We start from the raw sequence: 18,165 nt of genomic DNA, 5'->3' as shown, positions 1-18,165 counted from the left end.
CATGTAATGAGTCTGTCTCATAGATTAGTTTCACCTTTTAAACTAAATTAATGACATAATTGAACTTTTGCACCAGATTGTAATTTTTTGAGTTGCACCTGTATGTATGATTTGTAAATTGCTGAACAAAAACATCAAGATTTGAACATTATTCCAAGAGCATTAATGAAAGAGTTGACGCTTTCAGAAAATAATTGAGAAAAACAAAAATTTAAATGTTTGGGTTCATTATTCTGTAACAAATTATCTCATTTGTACTATCCATCCATCTATCCATCCATCCTTCCATCCATCCTCCTCCAGTTATCCAGGATCGGGTTTCGGGACAGCAGCCTAAGCAGGGAGGCCCAGACTTCCCTTTCTCCAGCCAACTGGGCCAGCTCCTCCGGGGGAATCCAAGACGTTCCCTGGCCAGCCGAGAGACATATTCCCTCCAGTTTGTCCTGGGTCTACCTTTAAGGGCCATTCCCATCTGTACCGGGTCGGCCCGGGCCGGGTAGAGTAGGTTGTTTACATATCTGGGTGGCCTGGTATTTTTCCGGGCCAACCAAGGCTCATTCTCAGCCCTCTTCTCGAGGGGGTCTGCTTCAGGCCGACCAGGGCCAACACACCCACTGCTGACAGCAAATTCACACCTTCCATTAGAGCAAGCCTCTGATTGGTGGGTAGAATCAGCCCACATGGGCTTAAGACAAGGATGTGTGGAATCAACCGGGCCAGGCTGGGGCCGACTGGGGCTACCCGGCCCGGGCCGACCCGGTACAGATGGGAATGGCCCATTAGGTCTCCTTCCATGCCCATAAAACCTCACCAGGAGGTATCCTAACCAAATGCCCGAACCACTTAAACTGGTTCCTCTCTGTGTAGGAGCAACAGATCTACTCCAAATCCCTCCCAGACAACAGAGCTTCTCACCCTATCTCAAAGGGAGAGCCCAGACACCCTGTGGGGAAAACATAATTTCAGCCGCTTGTATCCATGATCTCCTTCTTTTGGTCACTACCCAAAGCTCGTGACCATAGGTGAGGGTAGGAACAAAGATCAACCGGTAAATTTAGGACAATTTTTTTATATTATCATTATTTAGAAATACTGTATATTGTTGGCTGGGGCTGTTCTGGTTACAGGCTCCCTGGGGTCCCAGCGCTCTGGGTCAGCTCCTGGATCCCTGGGACTTGGAGCTACCTTCATCTCCTACACATCTTTGAGGGGCAGATCTTTGGCCCCTCACACTCTCTATTGGACGCTCCTATAGAGAAACCTTACATATACAAGCGTGTGTACACACACAGGTGCTGACATGGTGCTCTCATAAGTATGGACTTGGGCATTTTCAACACATGTCTTAAGGCTATGGTTGGCACTTAATGCACTGTGATTTATTATCGTGTGATTGTTCAGTAAAACAATGTTGATTTCAAATTTTCTCATCAGGTTGACGCAGTGATAGCTTGCTCCTGTTGTATTGTTAGGCCCAAGCAGCGAAAGTGCTGCGAAGGCCTCTTGTTTTTGCTCTGTTTATTATTATTTATTATTCCGGTGCCCTTTTGAATGGCTTTTTGGGGACCTTATCATACCCCAAAACTCACAATATTTCGCAAACTTGTCAGGCCTGGTGAAAAATTTGATATTTTAAAGGTTCCAAAAAAACGCAAAGAAATTGGCTGAACAGGGCCCCCTGAACAGCTTCTTCCTGGCACTCTTAGAGTACAGACGCTTCTCTTTTTGCTCCCTTATCTTTTTTCCCAAGGCTCTTTGTCTTGTCTGCCCACAGAGTGCTTCTCTGCATTTCTTCTGAAAAACCCTAATTTTAACTATGGATCTGATAAATTGGTCATTCAACGCGATTGATAAGATTTTTTCAACAATGAGAACGGAGCAGGGGGCTCCCACATGCCCGCAGTGGACACACCCGGTGGGATATATGCTGGATTCCTGGAAGGAGTGGAAGATCGTATGCCTCTCCCAGCTGTCCATTGAGGGCGTCGAAGATGTGTGGATATTTGGCCTGATGATCACTGGATTTCTTCTGATTGGAGTGGGAGGATATCTGGTTTTCTGGAAATTTGGGAAGACGGGAGCGATTGGAGGGCGACCCGCACCCACGGAAAGCACCGTCCGTGTGGAGACCTCAGACTGGGACGCTACTCAATGTGAATTGTAAGCTGGACAATGTTCTAGCTGCGATACCGGTATTAGTGCGCAAAATGGATGTCATCTCGGAGAGGGTCACCGGACAGTATGGACAAGCTTAAAACCCAAAATTGGCTTCACTGAAGGACTGGAATGATCAGTAAAGACTGAAGGCAGAGAGGAAAATTACCTCAGCCTGACCCAAACAAAGTCTTGTTATCCAAATCTGATGCCAGAGCAGCCTCGAGATGCTAATAACAAACCCCCACGAAGGAATGCAGACAGATGCTCTGAATTGTGTGCACTGAAACTAATTACCCTCTGGGATTAATAAAGTATCTTTGAATTGAATTGAGAAAGTGAAAAATACCCCTCTCCATAAAGCTTAGTTTATCGTACAGTTATGAAATTTTGTACATTTGTAGTACTCAACAGTCTGCACAGAAAAGTCTCTTGCAACCCTGGTCAATATCAAACAGGAAGTCGGCCATTTTGTGTTGAAATGGCGATTTTTAGCCGTTTTGGCCGATTTCAGGGTCCGTCTCTGACTGGATTGCTCAACCATTTTTCGCATGATCATCTCAAAAATTGTGTAAAATTGCTCAGAAGGGATGGGCAAACAAAATGAGACAAGGATTCTGAGTTTTCGTATATGCTGAAGGGGCGGGGCCAGGCCTCGAAGTTTGACTACTCGCCAAAATTTTTTTAATTGCTATAACTTCATAACGGAACGGAACAGAGTTATAAAAATTGTTGTGGTCATTCGTCATGCACCCACAAACTAAATTGAATGGTCGGCTGATGACATCACACAAGCCCCGCCCCCTCAGGACCAAGAAGCTCAAGTTTTACTGTGATAGGTCCCAAATCGCCCCATTTCGCTTAATCACCACAAATTTGTAGCTGGTATTTCAAGACAAGTGGCGGTTGCTTGGCGTCACTTTATGGGAGTTTTCTACAGAGGACGGGGCTGTGGCGGCGCGGTGAAGTCAGGCATACCGCCGTGGTCTTACGTTTGCCTCCCATTTCGTCATTTCTAAAGATATCGCCACCAAACTTGTGATGAGTGATCCTAGTCCAGCCCCGCAAAAAATCTGATGTGAAAATCCGGTGGGCGTGGCCTGTTTTCTGAAATAGCACCCCCTAGGACCATTAAAACTGTCAGCCCCAAGCCATGCTTTGACTGAGGATTATGAAATTTGGTACACTAATTTGGTGTCTCAGGACCTACAAAAAAGTCGGCCATTTTGGTCCAAGTACTCGATTTAGTGGTTTTCGCACACATTGTTTGGAGAATGATGCCCCGTCGCCTTTTTCACCGATTGCCTTCAAACTTCTGCTATATTCTTCTAAGACATAGGGGAAAAAAATCAACCATCGGATTTTTCAAAAGTTGAAAGGTGTGGGCGTGGCTAAGCCTCAAACTTTGACCTGTTGCCACACCACTCTTTTTTTCACAGCTCCCTATTGGACTCCTTTTACCCAATCACCAGGAATCTCTGGCAAATAGCAGTAGACAACTTGAGGTCACTGGGTCTCCAGTACTGGCAGGTTTTGAAAAAAGGCGGGGCTTTGGGAGCATGGCCAAAATCGCCATCACGACATGGAAATACGTTTGCCTCTCATTTCTTCAGTTATCGTGATATCGCCACAAAAATTCTGGTGAATGATCCTACTCTGACCCCCAATAGAAATAAACAGCTGAAGTTTGTGGGCGTGGCCTATTTTCTGAAATAACGCCCCCTGGAGCCATTAAAACTGTCAGCCCCAAGCCATGCTTTGACTGAGGATTACGAAATTGGGTACACTAATGAAGTGTCTCAGGACCTGCAAAAAATTCTCCTGGAGCCAAGCCCAAAGTCGCACAGGAGGTCGGCCATTTTGGTCCAAGTACTCGATTTAGTGGTTTTCCCACATGTTGTTTGGAGAATGATGCCTCGTCTTCTTTTTCACCACTTGCCTTCAAACTTCTGCTATAAACTCTTAAGACATAGGGGAAAATTTTCAACCGTCGGATTTTTCAAAAGTTGAAAGGTGTGGGCGTGGCTAAGCCTCAAACTTTGACCTGTCGCCATTACATTACTTGACTTAATAACTCCCATGTGCATGATCAGATCTATATCAAACTTTGTCTGTGTGATCACTGACCACATCTGAAGACAATAACAATGTGGACAGCTGACATCACCTAAGTCCCACCCCCTGACTACAGGAAGTCTATTGTTTTATGATGAAATGCCCATATTTGTCCCCTCTAATTTAGTCAACATGACACTAAGGTCATGCACTGTCTTCAAGATGCTGTAATGACCATTCAGATCCGATAGCTTTCCAGATAGGGAGGGGCTTTGATACCATGGCGAATTCTGGCGTGACGCCGTGACCTTACGTTTGACTGTAACTTCCACAAACAGCCTCCGATCTGCCCGAGACTGAACATGGCAATGAACAATCATGCCCTTTAGCCAACGAGACACAAAAGGGTGGTGAACATTATATACTATCACCACAGCGCCCCCTACATACCTTTAAAATTGTAATAACTCCTACAGACGAGGTCGTAACTGCACCAAACTTGCTATGTGTCATCACACTAAGGCACCCAACACAATCCTGTTGTAACTGGTTGATATCGCTTTAGCTCAGCCCCTGACAGATATTAGGCCCTGAATAACACATGCATGATGAAATTCACACCAAACTGCACACAAATGACTGTTATCAACCTACAAACTTCTTCATGGAATATTTCCTAAATTTGGGACAGCGCCCCCTAGATACAATAAAACCTTTGTAACTTCTGCAAAAAAGCTCCAAACTCTATCAAACTTGGTGGGCGTCACCACTCAACTGCAATCAACACATGTATGTGCTCACTTGTTCAAATCACTTTAACTCCGCCCACTTACAGCTTTTTGTCTCTAGATGACCCATGCAACGTTTGATTGATGCCAAATTAACAGAAAACCATCTTTGATGATCAAAGATGACCTCTATGGGATTTAGTTGTAAATGGTCACAGCGCCCCCTAGATGGGTTCAAACTTTATTAACTTCTAAAGACAAAGTCAGAATGGCATTATACTTGGCTTGTGACATCACGTGACTGCACCAAACACATTGATGTGGTTGTTGGTTCAAATCCCTGTAGTTCCGCCCCTTTCAGCTCACTGGCTCTAGAAAGAACACACAACGTCTGATTGATGCCAAAATAACAGAAAACCATCTTTGTCAACCAAAGCTGACCTCAATGGGATTTTTCTGTGGTTGGTTACAGCACCCCCTAGATAAATTTAACCTACAGTAACTTCAAAAAACGTGATTAGAAAAACACTAAAGTTGGTCTGTGTCATTACACCACCAGTGTGGTAAAGATAGAGTATGCCCTAGTAGTGAGACGTGTAATATAATGGTGGGCTCAGAGGGTATAATGAGTCAGGGTAAGGTGCAGACGAGGTGACCGTTAGCGGTTTCTGGTGTCGGGGTGGTCGAAGTTTCTGTTCCGCGGACGTGCCCTGGTGCCCCGGGCTGCCGGCCAGGCCGGAGCAGTGCGGAGCTGCAAGGGCCGAACGTTGCTGCTTGCAGCTTTAATTGTGTGTTGTTTTTCTCTTTCTGCAGGTCTAGAAGTGGACTCTTGTTCATCATTGATTGTTTATTTTTGTGGACCCCCCCCCCCCCCCCTTCATTTTGTCTCTTCCTTTCTCTTTCAGCTCTGTCTCTGTGTCTGGTCTGAATTATAAAGCATCCAAAAAACAATAACAATAAAGTTTTAAGTATCAGGCGTGACATTAAAGCAGAAGCTTTGATGCTCCACCTGAGAGTAAATCTGTAAGGCTTGTCACCATCGTTCAGACATTAATTCTGTTTGCTTCACAGCCAGACAGGACACGAAGAAATATATTGTTTCACATCAGTAGAGGTGTACCTTGTATTCATAGGCTTCACTATAACGGATCAATCCTAGATTAACCAGCAGGGACCCAGTGTGTCTAGCCTAGTGGTCAGTGGGTGGGGGTTAACTGGGCCATCACTGAGCCACAGTCTGATCATTTAGAATCTGTCGGTAAGCTAACACCAGAGCAACCAGAGAAAACCATAACACACTCCCGGAGAAGACACAGGAATTCCCCAGCTGAGATTTGCAGCAACCCTCTTACTGTGAGCCCCTGCTGCTAATCCCAACTGGCCCTGCTGCCAAATTGGCATCATATTTGTTTACATTTAGATTTTTATTTTTTGATGTTGCCTAAAGTCAAAATAGTATATATGGACTCATTCGCTAACAGGTTCTAAGTCCTGATCCAGTAGGTGGAGAAATCATCTGATCTTCAAAACAGGCTTTTGATTTGTGTCCTCAGTACGTCTGGTTCTCTTTCTAATGGTAGCAGAACAGCTGGTTGGTGGTCTTCATCGCTCCAGCTGTTGCACAGATCTTCTGGCTAAAATGAGCTATAATCTCTTTAGAAAACCACATCTTCAGCAAGGCCTCTTTAAAACCGGATTCATGATAGAGGATGGCTGGTTCTGTCTCCAGTGGGTCTGGGTCTCCAGACAGCATGTCAGAGCAGGAGTTTATGGTCCTATCTGATTTCACTTGCAGCCACCAGTGGTGAGCACACCTGTCCTTCTGAACAAACAGTTCTTCTGAGCCATCCAGATCCAAGATGCAGCACATTACTGACCTCAGTCCACCCAATGGGGTCTGGGTCCGAGGTCCCTGCAGGATCAAATAGAGAATGTGTGTCTTCTCTTAGCAGTGAGACCATGGACATAATTTTCACTTTAGAAGGGGGGGGGGGGGGGTATCTTTACAGTATGCTCTAATGGGAAACCGGCTTCAACACAAACGATTGTTTCCGCGTGGTCCTAGAGCTCAACCATTGTCAATTTAATATAGCGTAATATTGTTTTTGAATGGTAAAAAGTGCAGGGGTCAAAACTTGACTTTGGAAAAAGTGTGTGTGTGGGGGGGACATGAGTTGGTTGAAGATAAATCTCTGACTCAGCAGCCTTATTCAAATCCAGGAGCATCTTCCTTCAGTCCAAGGTTTCAGGACCAGATAGCTTGATCTGGTCTTCTACAAGGTTCTAATAACCTTAAGTCTGAAAAACACCCAACAGACTCACTATGTTGTTATTATTGAAAAAAGAACAAAAGCTGCATGAACATGTAAGTCCAAATGATGAGGTCCAGGGTTGCTGATTAATAGATCAAAATTTCAATAATTTGATCATGGTTGAGCTGGAGAAGAGGCCCACACAATCCAATCTGACTCCACCAGCATAAGATCTGACTGTGCTCATGGGGAGATGTTCGTGCTGCACATACAGGAACACAAAAGAATAAAAACCCAAAGATTGTGAGGTAACACTGAGAGTAACATGAACTATGACAGGTTCTGTCACCTAAAATGGACAAACGAGATAGAGGACAGTGCTTCGAAGTCAGGTGATTGTGTAAAAATGTAGATCATCTGTTTGTTCATCCATCTGTTTTTGTCCACTTATTGGATCTGGGTGCAGCAGCCCCAACAAAACCCATGATCCACTCCCTGGCCAGCCTGGAGAAATTATCCCTCCATTAAAATAAATAAATCTCATCTGTCATCCATCACCAGAGGAATTCCACTGAGTCTGATCACTGGTCTACTGGCATAATGTTCCTTATTTTTGTCTGAACATAATCGCATCTGCTTTTATTAATATTAATAATGTTTTTCTTTTCTCAGGTAGGAAAACAGATGTGAACACTGGACTTGCTGTTTGACCCAAAGCCTCCGCGGCCTGATGATGGTCAAAGCCACAGTAACGCACCTGTGCAGGTATGGGGTTCTAGCGCCGCCTACCGGACAGGGAGGACTCTTATCCTATTTATTGTCCAGATCCGCTCAAACTCACCCAAATTCAGCTTGGGTCCCTAGAGGACAAACACCTGGACATAGACAGTTTGTTCTGGTCCCTAAACCTTCAGAGTAGACGAGCCAGTCTGAGACGAACCTTATTCTGATCAGAAACTGGTTCTCCAAAACCACATCTGTCCTTTACATCAGAGAACTTCTAAAGTGTACCTGGTTAGGGCGGCTTCCGGTCCACCAGCGGTTCCACCTGCAGGTCCAAATCACAAAGCTGGAGTCCAAAGGTCTACCGGAGCGCTCCGAACCGTCCCATCAACTGATTTGGTTCTCACTCACCCTCAAAACACTGGTCCGGCTGCATGTGTGACGTCACACATCCATGCACCAATCACATGCTCGAGCTGTAGAAGCGGCTTCAGAGACAAAGAAGCATCCCGAAGTCGTTCCTATGACATCGTGAGGGATTTGTCTCCAACTCCAAAAGTCTTTTCTGTCAGAGAGAGAAAACTGCACTGTAACGTTCAGGAGCAAAAAAGATAAATAAATAAACCAAACAAACACACGGAGACTGTAAACAAACATACAAATATTCTTATTGTCTGAGCTTTTGAATAAACTGTAAGCCATAATCATCATCACAATTGAAAAAGGCTTGAAATATCTCTGTAAAGAGTATATCTCATATTCACCTTGAAATTACTGACATAAATGTATACATTTAAAACTGCTGGGTTAAAAATAACCCAATTTGGGTTGTTTTGTAACCCAGGTGCTGGGTCAAAAAGGGACCGACCCAGTGCTGGGTTATTTTAACCAAGCAGGGTTGGGTTATGAGTTTGACCCAGCTTATTGGGTTATGCTTTCTACCCAATCAATGGGTTAAAATGACCCAACTGTATAGTTAGGACTACCCAAAACTGGGTTAAAAATAAAACCCAACTTCTGGGTTATTATATTACTAAAACTTGGGTTAAAATGACCCAATTTTATAGTAAATACAATACAATAACATACAAATTGAATAATTCAATAAAACAAAATGAACATGTCTCAGTCAAATCTTTATCACAAAAATTATGTTAATTTTCAAAATACAAAGATAACAAATAAAGTTGCATTTTCTACTTTCTCTAAACATGCGTTCATATTCAAACTTGTTTTGTAAATGACTACTAATTGCATTTTTTTAAATGACAAATATTAAACATTTCGTAACTTGTAATGTCTTAAACATGTTAAACAACTTCAATGGAAGAACTGTAGAGAAGTAAATGTCCATCAACACCCAACACTCACCTTAATTCTGCTTTGGCCAGCAGAATATCAACGTTACATCATAGCAACATGCTTCATTAGATTCATGATGTAAAGATAAATGTCTGAATAAACCCCCAAATCTGTGCACGTGGTTTTGGATAATTGACATCAACACAAAAAATGTTTAAGAACAGATGGGTATTCCAATTCCATTGATGATCACAAATTCTTGGGAACATCGATGGTCTTCTGCAGCCATAAGGACATGTGGTGCTCCGCTGTGGTCCCATTCAGGTTCTTCACCAGACTGGTTCCAGTCTAAGTTGAGGGGGATAGAGGAAAAAAAGAACAGATTTAGGCATAAAGGTTATGATTTCACAAACAGATGTTGAAACATATTTGGAGTGGGCTGTGAATGATAACTGAAGTAAAAAATAACAGAACTTACAGGTTGGAAGTCAGTGAAGGCCTGCTGAACCTCTGCTTGGTCGGAACGCTCTCCTTCAACTTGTATGGTGCAGTTTGGAGAAGCACTGGCAGCAACAACAAAGCCACATCCACCCATTTGTCTGTAAAATTAAAATGTGCAACATTATTCACATGACTGTAGCATAAAGGCCCTCTGCTGTTAGCAGGGATGCAACCACTGGTATAAAATAGCCAGAAGGCCTAACGTCCCCCAGTAGAGCCTCACTATGTCAGGGAGTGTGGACAGAAGATCACAACATTTTCCAGAGCACTTGTGCTGTGGATTCTGTGTTACATTCTATCTAAATATATATATATATATATATCGATGCTAGGAAGCTAAGTAGCCAGCTACCTAATCAAAACTGAGTTGATTGTTTTGGAACAGACAGGTTAAAAATCAGTTACTTTATCAACTACATGTCCAGTTTTAATGAAATTAATCTTTAAACTCTTTATTAGTAACGTCTTACCTTATTTTAAATCCTTGCTGGTGTGAAGCTCCATTAATGTCCATGTCATCCTCTGGTTTAAAATGGTGAAGCGGGCTCACAGACAAAGGGGAGGATCTTACTATTTCCCGCATTTTTTAACCCAATACGCTGGGTCAGAATTTTTAACCCAATGATGTGTTAAACTGACCCAACCTCTAACAATTCAGCCTTAACCCAGCAGTTGGGTTAGAAAAATAACCCAGCATTTTCACTCTTCGACCATTTTCTAATTTTTTTATTTTATTTTCACCTGTCCTACTTGGGACCATACATATTGCTTTTGCTGCTTGCACGCCAATGTAGTCTGTATCTAATTCTACACCTGGTCCATGGTCACATCCATGGTCACATGATTATGTGTGATGAACTTTTCCTTGCCTCCTTTACTGCTGCTTTCATCTCATCCAGCAGATCGCTGCTCATCAGTTCCAGAGCCTGATAATGTAGCTGGCCAGCCAGCCCCATTGTCCTCTGTAGAGTTAAACAGAGGACGAGCCTGGCTAGATCATGTGTGACTTCTTCAGTTTAAGTGTGAGTTTGAATATTCATTGAGCTAACTTAGTCTGAATCTTACTGGGAGTAGTGTCCCCCAGCATGCTCATCACCCAGCGTCCCAGAGTTCCCCAGCATCATCACCACCCAGATTCCCACTGTCCCACAGCATTCCAGTGTCCCGCAGCGTCCTCAACTTTGTCAGCATTGTCTGATTCCTCCATATTCTTTTACAGATGTTGCACTAGGGTCAGTATGAGTTGACAACGTCAGCAATTTCAAATGTTTTTGTTGTTGATTTTATGGTAATCTATGGTTGACTGCATGTGTGATCAAGCTTTACTGCTTCTATGAAACCATTTTATTGTCACGTGACGTGTGGCCTTATTGGTAAAGCTGCTTTGTGTGCAGCGCTTCAGTTGGAGAAGCATGAACTTTATTCTGAAGGTCCTGACCGGATGTGATGTAGCTGATGAAGTGTAACTTGGCACCACCATCGCAGCGGTTTGGTGTGGTTACAGGGGCGTGTCCGCTTCATCCGCATCGCTGGAAGAAGGAATCTTAGCTCACTCAATCATGGCGCAGAAGCTCAAAGAAAGGTTTGAGAAGTTTCTCCACGAAAAGAATCTTCTGACTGATGTTCTGGGTAAAGTCGAAGCTAAGACCGGAGTAAACAGGACGTACATCGCTCTTGGTGAGTCAGGGAACCATCGGGAGGGAGGAAAGAAAACAGCGCCATCTAGTCTGGTAAACAGGCGTGCTAACGAACTAGTAGCTACAGCTACATATCAGAACGGTCTTTCTCTCCTTTGGGGGGACTTTAAGTAAATCCTTGTTATGTGTATGACGTCAGCCGTGTTTACTTTTACTGCGAGGGGAGTAACAGTCGGTTTGTTCCAGGTGTGCTCGTGGTCATCGCTGTCTACCTGGTCATCGGCTACGGAGCCTCCCTGCTGTGCAACCTCATCGGCTTCCTTTATCCTGCCTACACATCGTAAGAGGGGACACACACACACACACACACACACACACACACACACACACACACACACACACACACACACACACACACACACACACACACACACACACACACACACACACACACACACACACACACACACACACACGCACGCACGCACGCACGCACGCACAGTCCAAAAACAAATAAAATAACCTAAACACGTTGAGAATGATTTACTTGGATTAGATTAACTGATTGGTGACTTTTGACCTCCAATATTAGAAGTGAGTGTCTATCTTTGTCCTTGTTGGCCCTTAACATTAAAAGAATAAATAAATCCTGTCGAAATATGTTTCTGGGTTATCATCTAGTCCGAGCATCAGTCCCCATTTCTCTGAACAAATACTGCTCAGGAAGTTATTGAGTCATCAAGGAAACTTTAACATGGCTGACAGAATCTTTAAGCCACATCATGTGATGAATAATGAGATGACATCACTGGCTATGTGTTCAGAGTGGAAGCTGTTGCCATATCAACAACATTTCCTGTTCACTGATCACTCTCCTGCAGTGAGAAATGTAGTTTTGCAACATTAATCTGATGTGATCTCTTCCATGTTCTTAAGGGTTCTGAAGTTTAGAAAAACATCTAACAGATTCCTCCGTGTTTCTTTTTAGAGTAGTAGTAGTAGTAGTAGTAGTAGTAGTAGTGGTAGGTTTATTATCAGGACAGCGGATGTTTTTAACAGGAGTATATCTGTAACATCCCAAAATTAGCCAAAGGTAATTTTCATCTGTTTTCCTGTTGGCCAGTTATATGATGGTATTCTAGGGAAAACAGTACATAACAATAAAAGAACATAAATGAATAAAAACATAGGTAATCCCATTTGGATTGCCCCAACAGTATAAATGGAATATCTGAGCAAAAGCAAGGAAAACAGCCAGCTCATGTATGACACATAATAAACTATAGTAAAGCTGTGATTAGTCCATAAAAGCACCACATTTGTAATGATGCAGTATATAAGATGAAGAAGAAGTAGCACCCACTAGAATTATTACATGAGAAAAAAACAGTAGACCCCATTAGTGGTTCTTTGTTCTTCTGTTTGTCAGCATTAAGGCCATTGAGAGTGCCACGAAGGAGGACGACACCAAATGGCTGACCTACTGGGTGGTCTATGGACTATTCAGCGTAGCAGAGTTCTTTGCTGACATCTTCCTGTCCTGGTTCCCGTTCTACTACTTTGGGAAGGTAATCCCACTGCACACCTTCATAATGTAATAAGCTGAAAACATTCAGCATTACTTTATATCAGTGCTTCCCTATCAGTGAGATGCTGCGAGCCAATGCAGGGGAAACACTTCCATTACCATTAAAAGTGTGGCTACCGAGCAGTTAGCTTAGTATGCTAACTGAATGCTAAACCCTGATGTGCTTTTTAAAGCTGTTATGGCGAATCTACAGAACAAGGCTGGGTTTTGAACGCATTGGTCACAGAACATTCACCCGTCCCCTCGGGTATCTTCCCTGAGATGCTTCTGCTGGAACCGAAAACCCGCGATGTTGGAGGGAACAAGATAGGGCTAAATACCAGTTGCCATGTCGTAGTTCCAAACATCTTTTGTTGTCTGTGACTTCAAATGTTGTTTTTGGGACTTTGGTTGTTTGTCAAAATACTGACGTGGTAGCAGCCGGCTGTTTCTCCTTCTCTGATATTTTTGAGCTGTGAACATCTCACACCAGTGGTGTTCTGTTGCTAAATACGAGTGTGTAATAAGTGGAGGACCCAGGGAAGTGCCGTGGTTTGGCCGGTCTGACAACTGGATGGTCCAATATTATTATTATTTTTTTTTTTCTGAGTCGTGTTTTATTTCCCTTAGGAGAGTGTGATGGAAAATAATTGAGAACCACTGCTTTATATCAACCTGTCTGATCCAGGGTTACGACATGTACTTGCTAGTTTTAGCAATGTGCTAACAGGATAAACGTTGCCATATTGGCTCAAGGGTTCAGAGTTTGACCTATAATCAGTAGTTTGGAGGTTCAAACCCAGATTCCATCCACGTCAGTTGTTGTGTCCTTGGCTGGGACATTTCACCCTCCATGCCTGCTGGTGGCGGTCAGAGGGGCCGGTGGTACCTGTGTAGGTCAGCCTCACCTTGATGACCAATATAAGTCATAGGTGAAAAGGAGACACACCTATTTTCTAATTTCCTCCATCTGAACGTCTAACTTGCTTTCGGTGGCACGCCACCAGGCTGACTGGCTCTATGAGTCAGCCGTAACTGCTCACCACACCCATTCAGCAACAGTCAGCGCTCTTGTTTGTTACTGACTGGAACAGCTTTCGGATGGTCGGATAAGTTCACCACTTATTACAAAGAGTTAAAAATGACGAATGTTAGTTCAGACTTCTTTTTAGGTGCAATAATTAAAGCAACTTAGCTAGGATTACACACTCATCTCAATGATCTTAACTGAAAACAAATCAAGGTTAAAATGAATCAAAAACCATCAATATTAATGTGATCCCTATATCTATTCTGACAATCTAACCTTATTCAGTAGATTACTGATATGCAGCGGGGAAAAAACATTGTAAAATTTTAACAAATCATTCATTTGAACCATGAATGAAAGCATATAAATGTTGTAATCTTGTCATTTTTGATATTTCAGACTTGGGTCATGCTGCAGCCACACAGCGATTTCATTCAAAGTTTAGCTCTTTGTTACAATGGGAAAAATAGAAAAGGCAGAACTTAGATATGACTAATCCGCTAACAGCAAACCAGCTAACACAGTATACTGTAGATATTAGTACTCACATAAATCAACCATGCCAGTGTAACCATAGTACATACCTTATATAAAATGAGTGCAACAAACACAAGTATTTGGGATAATGTCCCCAGTCTTTCATCAACATGTTTGGTAGCTTGCTGTTTCCAAGTTTTATTTTGACACGCTCCCTTTGGTATCTGGTAACTTTTCCGTCCAGTGTTTGTGGAAGAGTAATTCTGGCATCCAAACATGCAACAACCCAAATTTTATGCTCTTAGAACTTAAAAAAGAAAGTTTAAAATGTTATTGACTTATCATTCTTAGAGTGAGTGAAAGGGGTAGCACTTCACTTCCATCTCTAGTGGGTTCAAGAGTTCTTTTGATGACGTAGGCAGTAAAAAGGTCCTCATAGTAGGGAGTTGGTGACCTACTCAGGGTGTGTCTCACCTTTCATCTACTGACAAGTATTGCTTCACCCCATTCAATCCCCATCCCATCCCTTTTCCTGAAATCAAGCAGCATGAAACGGATACAAAAGATAGATGCATTGATGGAAGGATGGATAGACAGACATTTTGTTATTTAAGTTGCAATTCCATTTGTACCTACTCAGCACAGCTTGTCTCAAAGTGGTTTCAAGCTATTTCCAACTGCAATGGGTACCAGGTTGCCTCCACCCCATTCTATTTGTAAGTACCTGCTTCAATGTGGTACCAAGCGTACTAAGCCAGGCCAAAAACACGATATCGGAGACTGCTAGTCACTAATAGGCTGCCTGCTGCCTCATTGCCCGTTGCCTTTTTTGTGTTCAAAGTCTTTTTACCAAAAAGTCAGCAACTGAGCAGAATGTGTACATTGTTACTATGTCCGCCAGCCATTGTTGTATTATGCTTTTGTGGCGCATACAGATTGCCTCAGGCTACTTTTGTGTTGGATATAGATCAAACACACAAAACATCAGGGGTCTCATTCATCAAACATTGCGTGGAATCCTTACTAAAACCGTACTTAAGCTCAACAAAAAAAATGAACTTACGCCAAGTAGGTTTGTGATCTATCAAACATGGAGTACGCACAGCTGCACGCAATCTCCGCTTCATAAATCAGAGACTAACGAGAAAGGTTCTAAACTGCTTTTTAGTCACATCCCGCCCTCACCACGCCCACTTACTGACATAATTGGTCAATGCAAAGTACCTTGTGGATCTCATGCATATACATAAGCCGGCTGTTGCACCGCTCCGCCAATGATGATGGCAACTGTAGATCAAGGCAGATCAAGGAAGTGATAATGCTGCTGGAATTCATAATTTTAGCCTTCTCAGCAGCAGCACTGCAGGTGCTCTCCATGTCCAAAATGTGTGTAAGCAAGGTCCTTAGTCAACTTAAAGTTGTACACATTTTTCCGCTAAGTTTTCTTTCATAAATCCCAAAATTTGCGTGGAAAGTTGCTTACACAGTTTTCCGAACCTGTTTTGAGCATAAGCAAACTTTAGAAATGAGGTCCCAGTTGAATATCAGTTAAAATGGTTCTCACACATTTTTCTGAAAATCTCAGCCAATACAATGGCTTGGAGGAAAAGCAGCTAATGGACCATCCAGTTGTCAGTCTCACCGAACCACTGCACTTTCACACTTCTCTGGGTACTCCATTCATTATGCATTCACATATTAGGCAAAAGAACACCACTGGTGTGAGAGGTTCTCTGCTACATAATATCAGAGAAACAGTCGGCTGCTACCACTTCAACTTCAGGACAAACTACCAGAGTCCCAAAAAGAAAAATGCAATTTGACATTGTGGAAAACAAAAGACGTTTGGACGTAGAAAACAGGGACCGGTGTTTAGCGTTCTCTCTCTTTTACTGTGGCATTGCGCATTCCCATATCAGGGGGATGTGGCCTAGGGACGATGTCGACAGGAGGGGTGAGAATTCCATGACCGTGTTTGTGTTTTTATAAGCTAGCTTGTTTTACAGATTTGCCGTTGCAGCTTTAAATGAGGTTAATGGCATCACTTAATGTGACAACTTAGACACATGCTAATGATGGTTAGCTTTAATGTGATGCTGTAGGAGTAACAGTCATGTATTTCACTGATTAAAGGAATGGTACTTGTGTTCATTCCCAGTGTGCCTTTCTGGTGTGGTGCATGGCTCCAACTCATCCCAATGGGTCAGTCCAGATTTATAACCGCATCATTCGTCCACTGTTCCTAAAGAATGAAGCCAAAATTGATGATGCTGTGAAGAACATCAAGGATAAAGCATCAGAGGCGGCTGACAAATTCAAAGAAGAAGGTATACATTGAGTTCTTCCAGCCTTTTTCCAAATGAAAGAGTTGTTTTCATAATTCTGGTCCAACAGGCCCTCTTTTATCCTGCTTTTATGAGGTCAAACTTTGTTGAGAAGTCATGAGTTTCAACAGTTGCTGTTCTTTGTATCTTAATGTTCCCACAGCTAAGAAAGCCACAGCAAACATCATCTTTGAGGAGAAGAAGAGCTCGTAAGAATGAGGCCTTAACAAGAATCAAGTGTGTCTGTGGATGTCACGCCTTATCATGCTTCAAGTGAACCCCTCAGTGTGCCGCTCCAACTCTCTGCCTACATCACTATAAATATTGTTTAAAATGTTTCAGTTTGTCCTGAGGGCTCTTAAATAACTATCTGTGTTATTTGTGTGTATCATCAACTCAATAAAACCAAATTTGGTCAAGTTCTTCTTTATTCCTTTAAATGAGTGCAAAATGTATAAACATAATAAAAAAAACAAATTATATAGCCCAAATTAATCTAAGCCGTATTAAGAATGTTGTTATGTTAGGATACAACGTTTTTGTTGCAAGGACTTGACACACATCTAATGATGAAGAGACAGATATTAATTCTGCTTTTACATTGCAGTGAACCACAGACTTGGAATGTTCTGATATGAAAATAAACCTTTTCTGTCCAAGGCGGCAAATGTAATACATTAACTCATCAACATGGAATATAACATTGGAACTCCTAAACAAGCATTAATTATTTCAAAATGTATAACATAATAAAAGAATAAAACAATTATATAATTGAAAAAACTAGATCATTAAGTGCACTCAATGACACTAAGAGCTTTCATCAGAGGGAGGGAAGGTGAAGGACGGCTCCAGAGTGGAGAATGTTTTTTTTTATCTGAGTGCAATAGTCTTACAGAGAGTCAGGATCACAATCTAATGTTGATAGTTTGGTCAGGCATCAGTGAAAATTACCTAATTTAAATTACTGTGGCTGACAGACTCTCATTTTGCTCTTACATGGCAAGACACTTCATGTGCAAACTAACATGTAGAAGTGTTGAGGACTTATGAGACATGAACAAAATCAGCACAGAATAAAGTCATCTCTTACAAACTCACAGTGTTGAATATAATAGCATAACTATAAAAACAGTGATAATCCATGTTTATCTGAGTAATCCCAAACAAACTAGTTGTATCTAGTGGAAATGTAGTTTCTACAATCTAAAATGATTTAAATGGTTTACTTGGTTTGTCATAATTTACACACTAAATCCTAGAGATATTTCAATAAACTGATGGGTTATCTTGTTTGTAAACCTGACAGCGCCACCTCCAGCTTAATGTTGCTCCTCAAAACCTCCTCTCCAACCTTCGGGAAACATCTCCTCTGGTCAGCTGGTCTATAGAAACATTTATGTGCCTGAAACTAA

At 42.4% G+C, this 18,165-nt stretch overlaps 2 protein-coding genes across 2 annotated transcripts in view; one reads left to right on the top strand and one right to left on the bottom strand.

Moving 5' to 3' along the window:
* Nucleotides 1-8,339, bottom strand: part of LOC107390272 (multiple EGF-like-domains 10) — a 57,417-nt gene extending 49,078 nt beyond the window's left edge. The window contains 1 exon segment of the mRNA XM_015966889.3: nucleotides 8,201-8,339. The gene's annotated coding sequence lies outside the window, so the exon portion shown is untranslated.
* A 2,810-nt stretch (nucleotides 8,340-11,149) lies between these two features.
* On the top strand, nucleotides 11,150-17,169 carry reep5 (receptor accessory protein 5). Its single transcript, XM_015966892.3, has 5 exons — nucleotides 11,150-11,392; nucleotides 11,599-11,692; nucleotides 12,782-12,920; nucleotides 16,585-16,753; nucleotides 16,914-17,169. Exons 1-5 carry the CDS (start codon nucleotides 11,275-11,277, stop codon nucleotides 16,961-16,963), a joined length of 570 nt encoding a protein of 189 aa, XP_015822378.1. The 5' UTR covers nucleotides 11,150-11,274; the 3' UTR covers nucleotides 16,964-17,169.
* Nucleotides 17,170-18,165: the final 996 nt, after the last annotated feature.

The sequence above is a fragment of the Nothobranchius furzeri genome, chromosome 6 (genome assembly GCF_043380555.1).
Source record: "Nothobranchius furzeri strain GRZ-AD chromosome 6, NfurGRZ-RIMD1, whole genome shotgun sequence".
Taxonomy (NCBI): Eukaryota; Metazoa; Chordata; class Actinopteri; order Cyprinodontiformes; family Nothobranchiidae; genus Nothobranchius; species Nothobranchius furzeri.
The sequence above is the reverse complement of the archived record's forward strand: the minus strand, read 5'-3'. Positions and strand labels throughout refer to the sequence as shown.

Bases quoted from the DNA above. Each gene is read 5' to 3' on its own strand.
- reep5 (XM_015966892.3), top strand. From the start codon at position 11,275: ATGGCGCAGAAGCTCAAAGAAAGGTTTGAGAAGTTTCTCCACGAAAAG. The intron at 12,921-16,584 runs GTAATCCCACTG...GTTCATTCCCAG, and splicing joins CGTTCTACTACTTTGGGAAG to TGTGCCTTTCTGGTGTGGTG. The intron at 16,754-16,913 runs GTATACATTGAG...ATGTTCCCACAG, and splicing joins TGACAAATTCAAAGAAGAAG to CTAAGAAAGCCACAGCAAAC.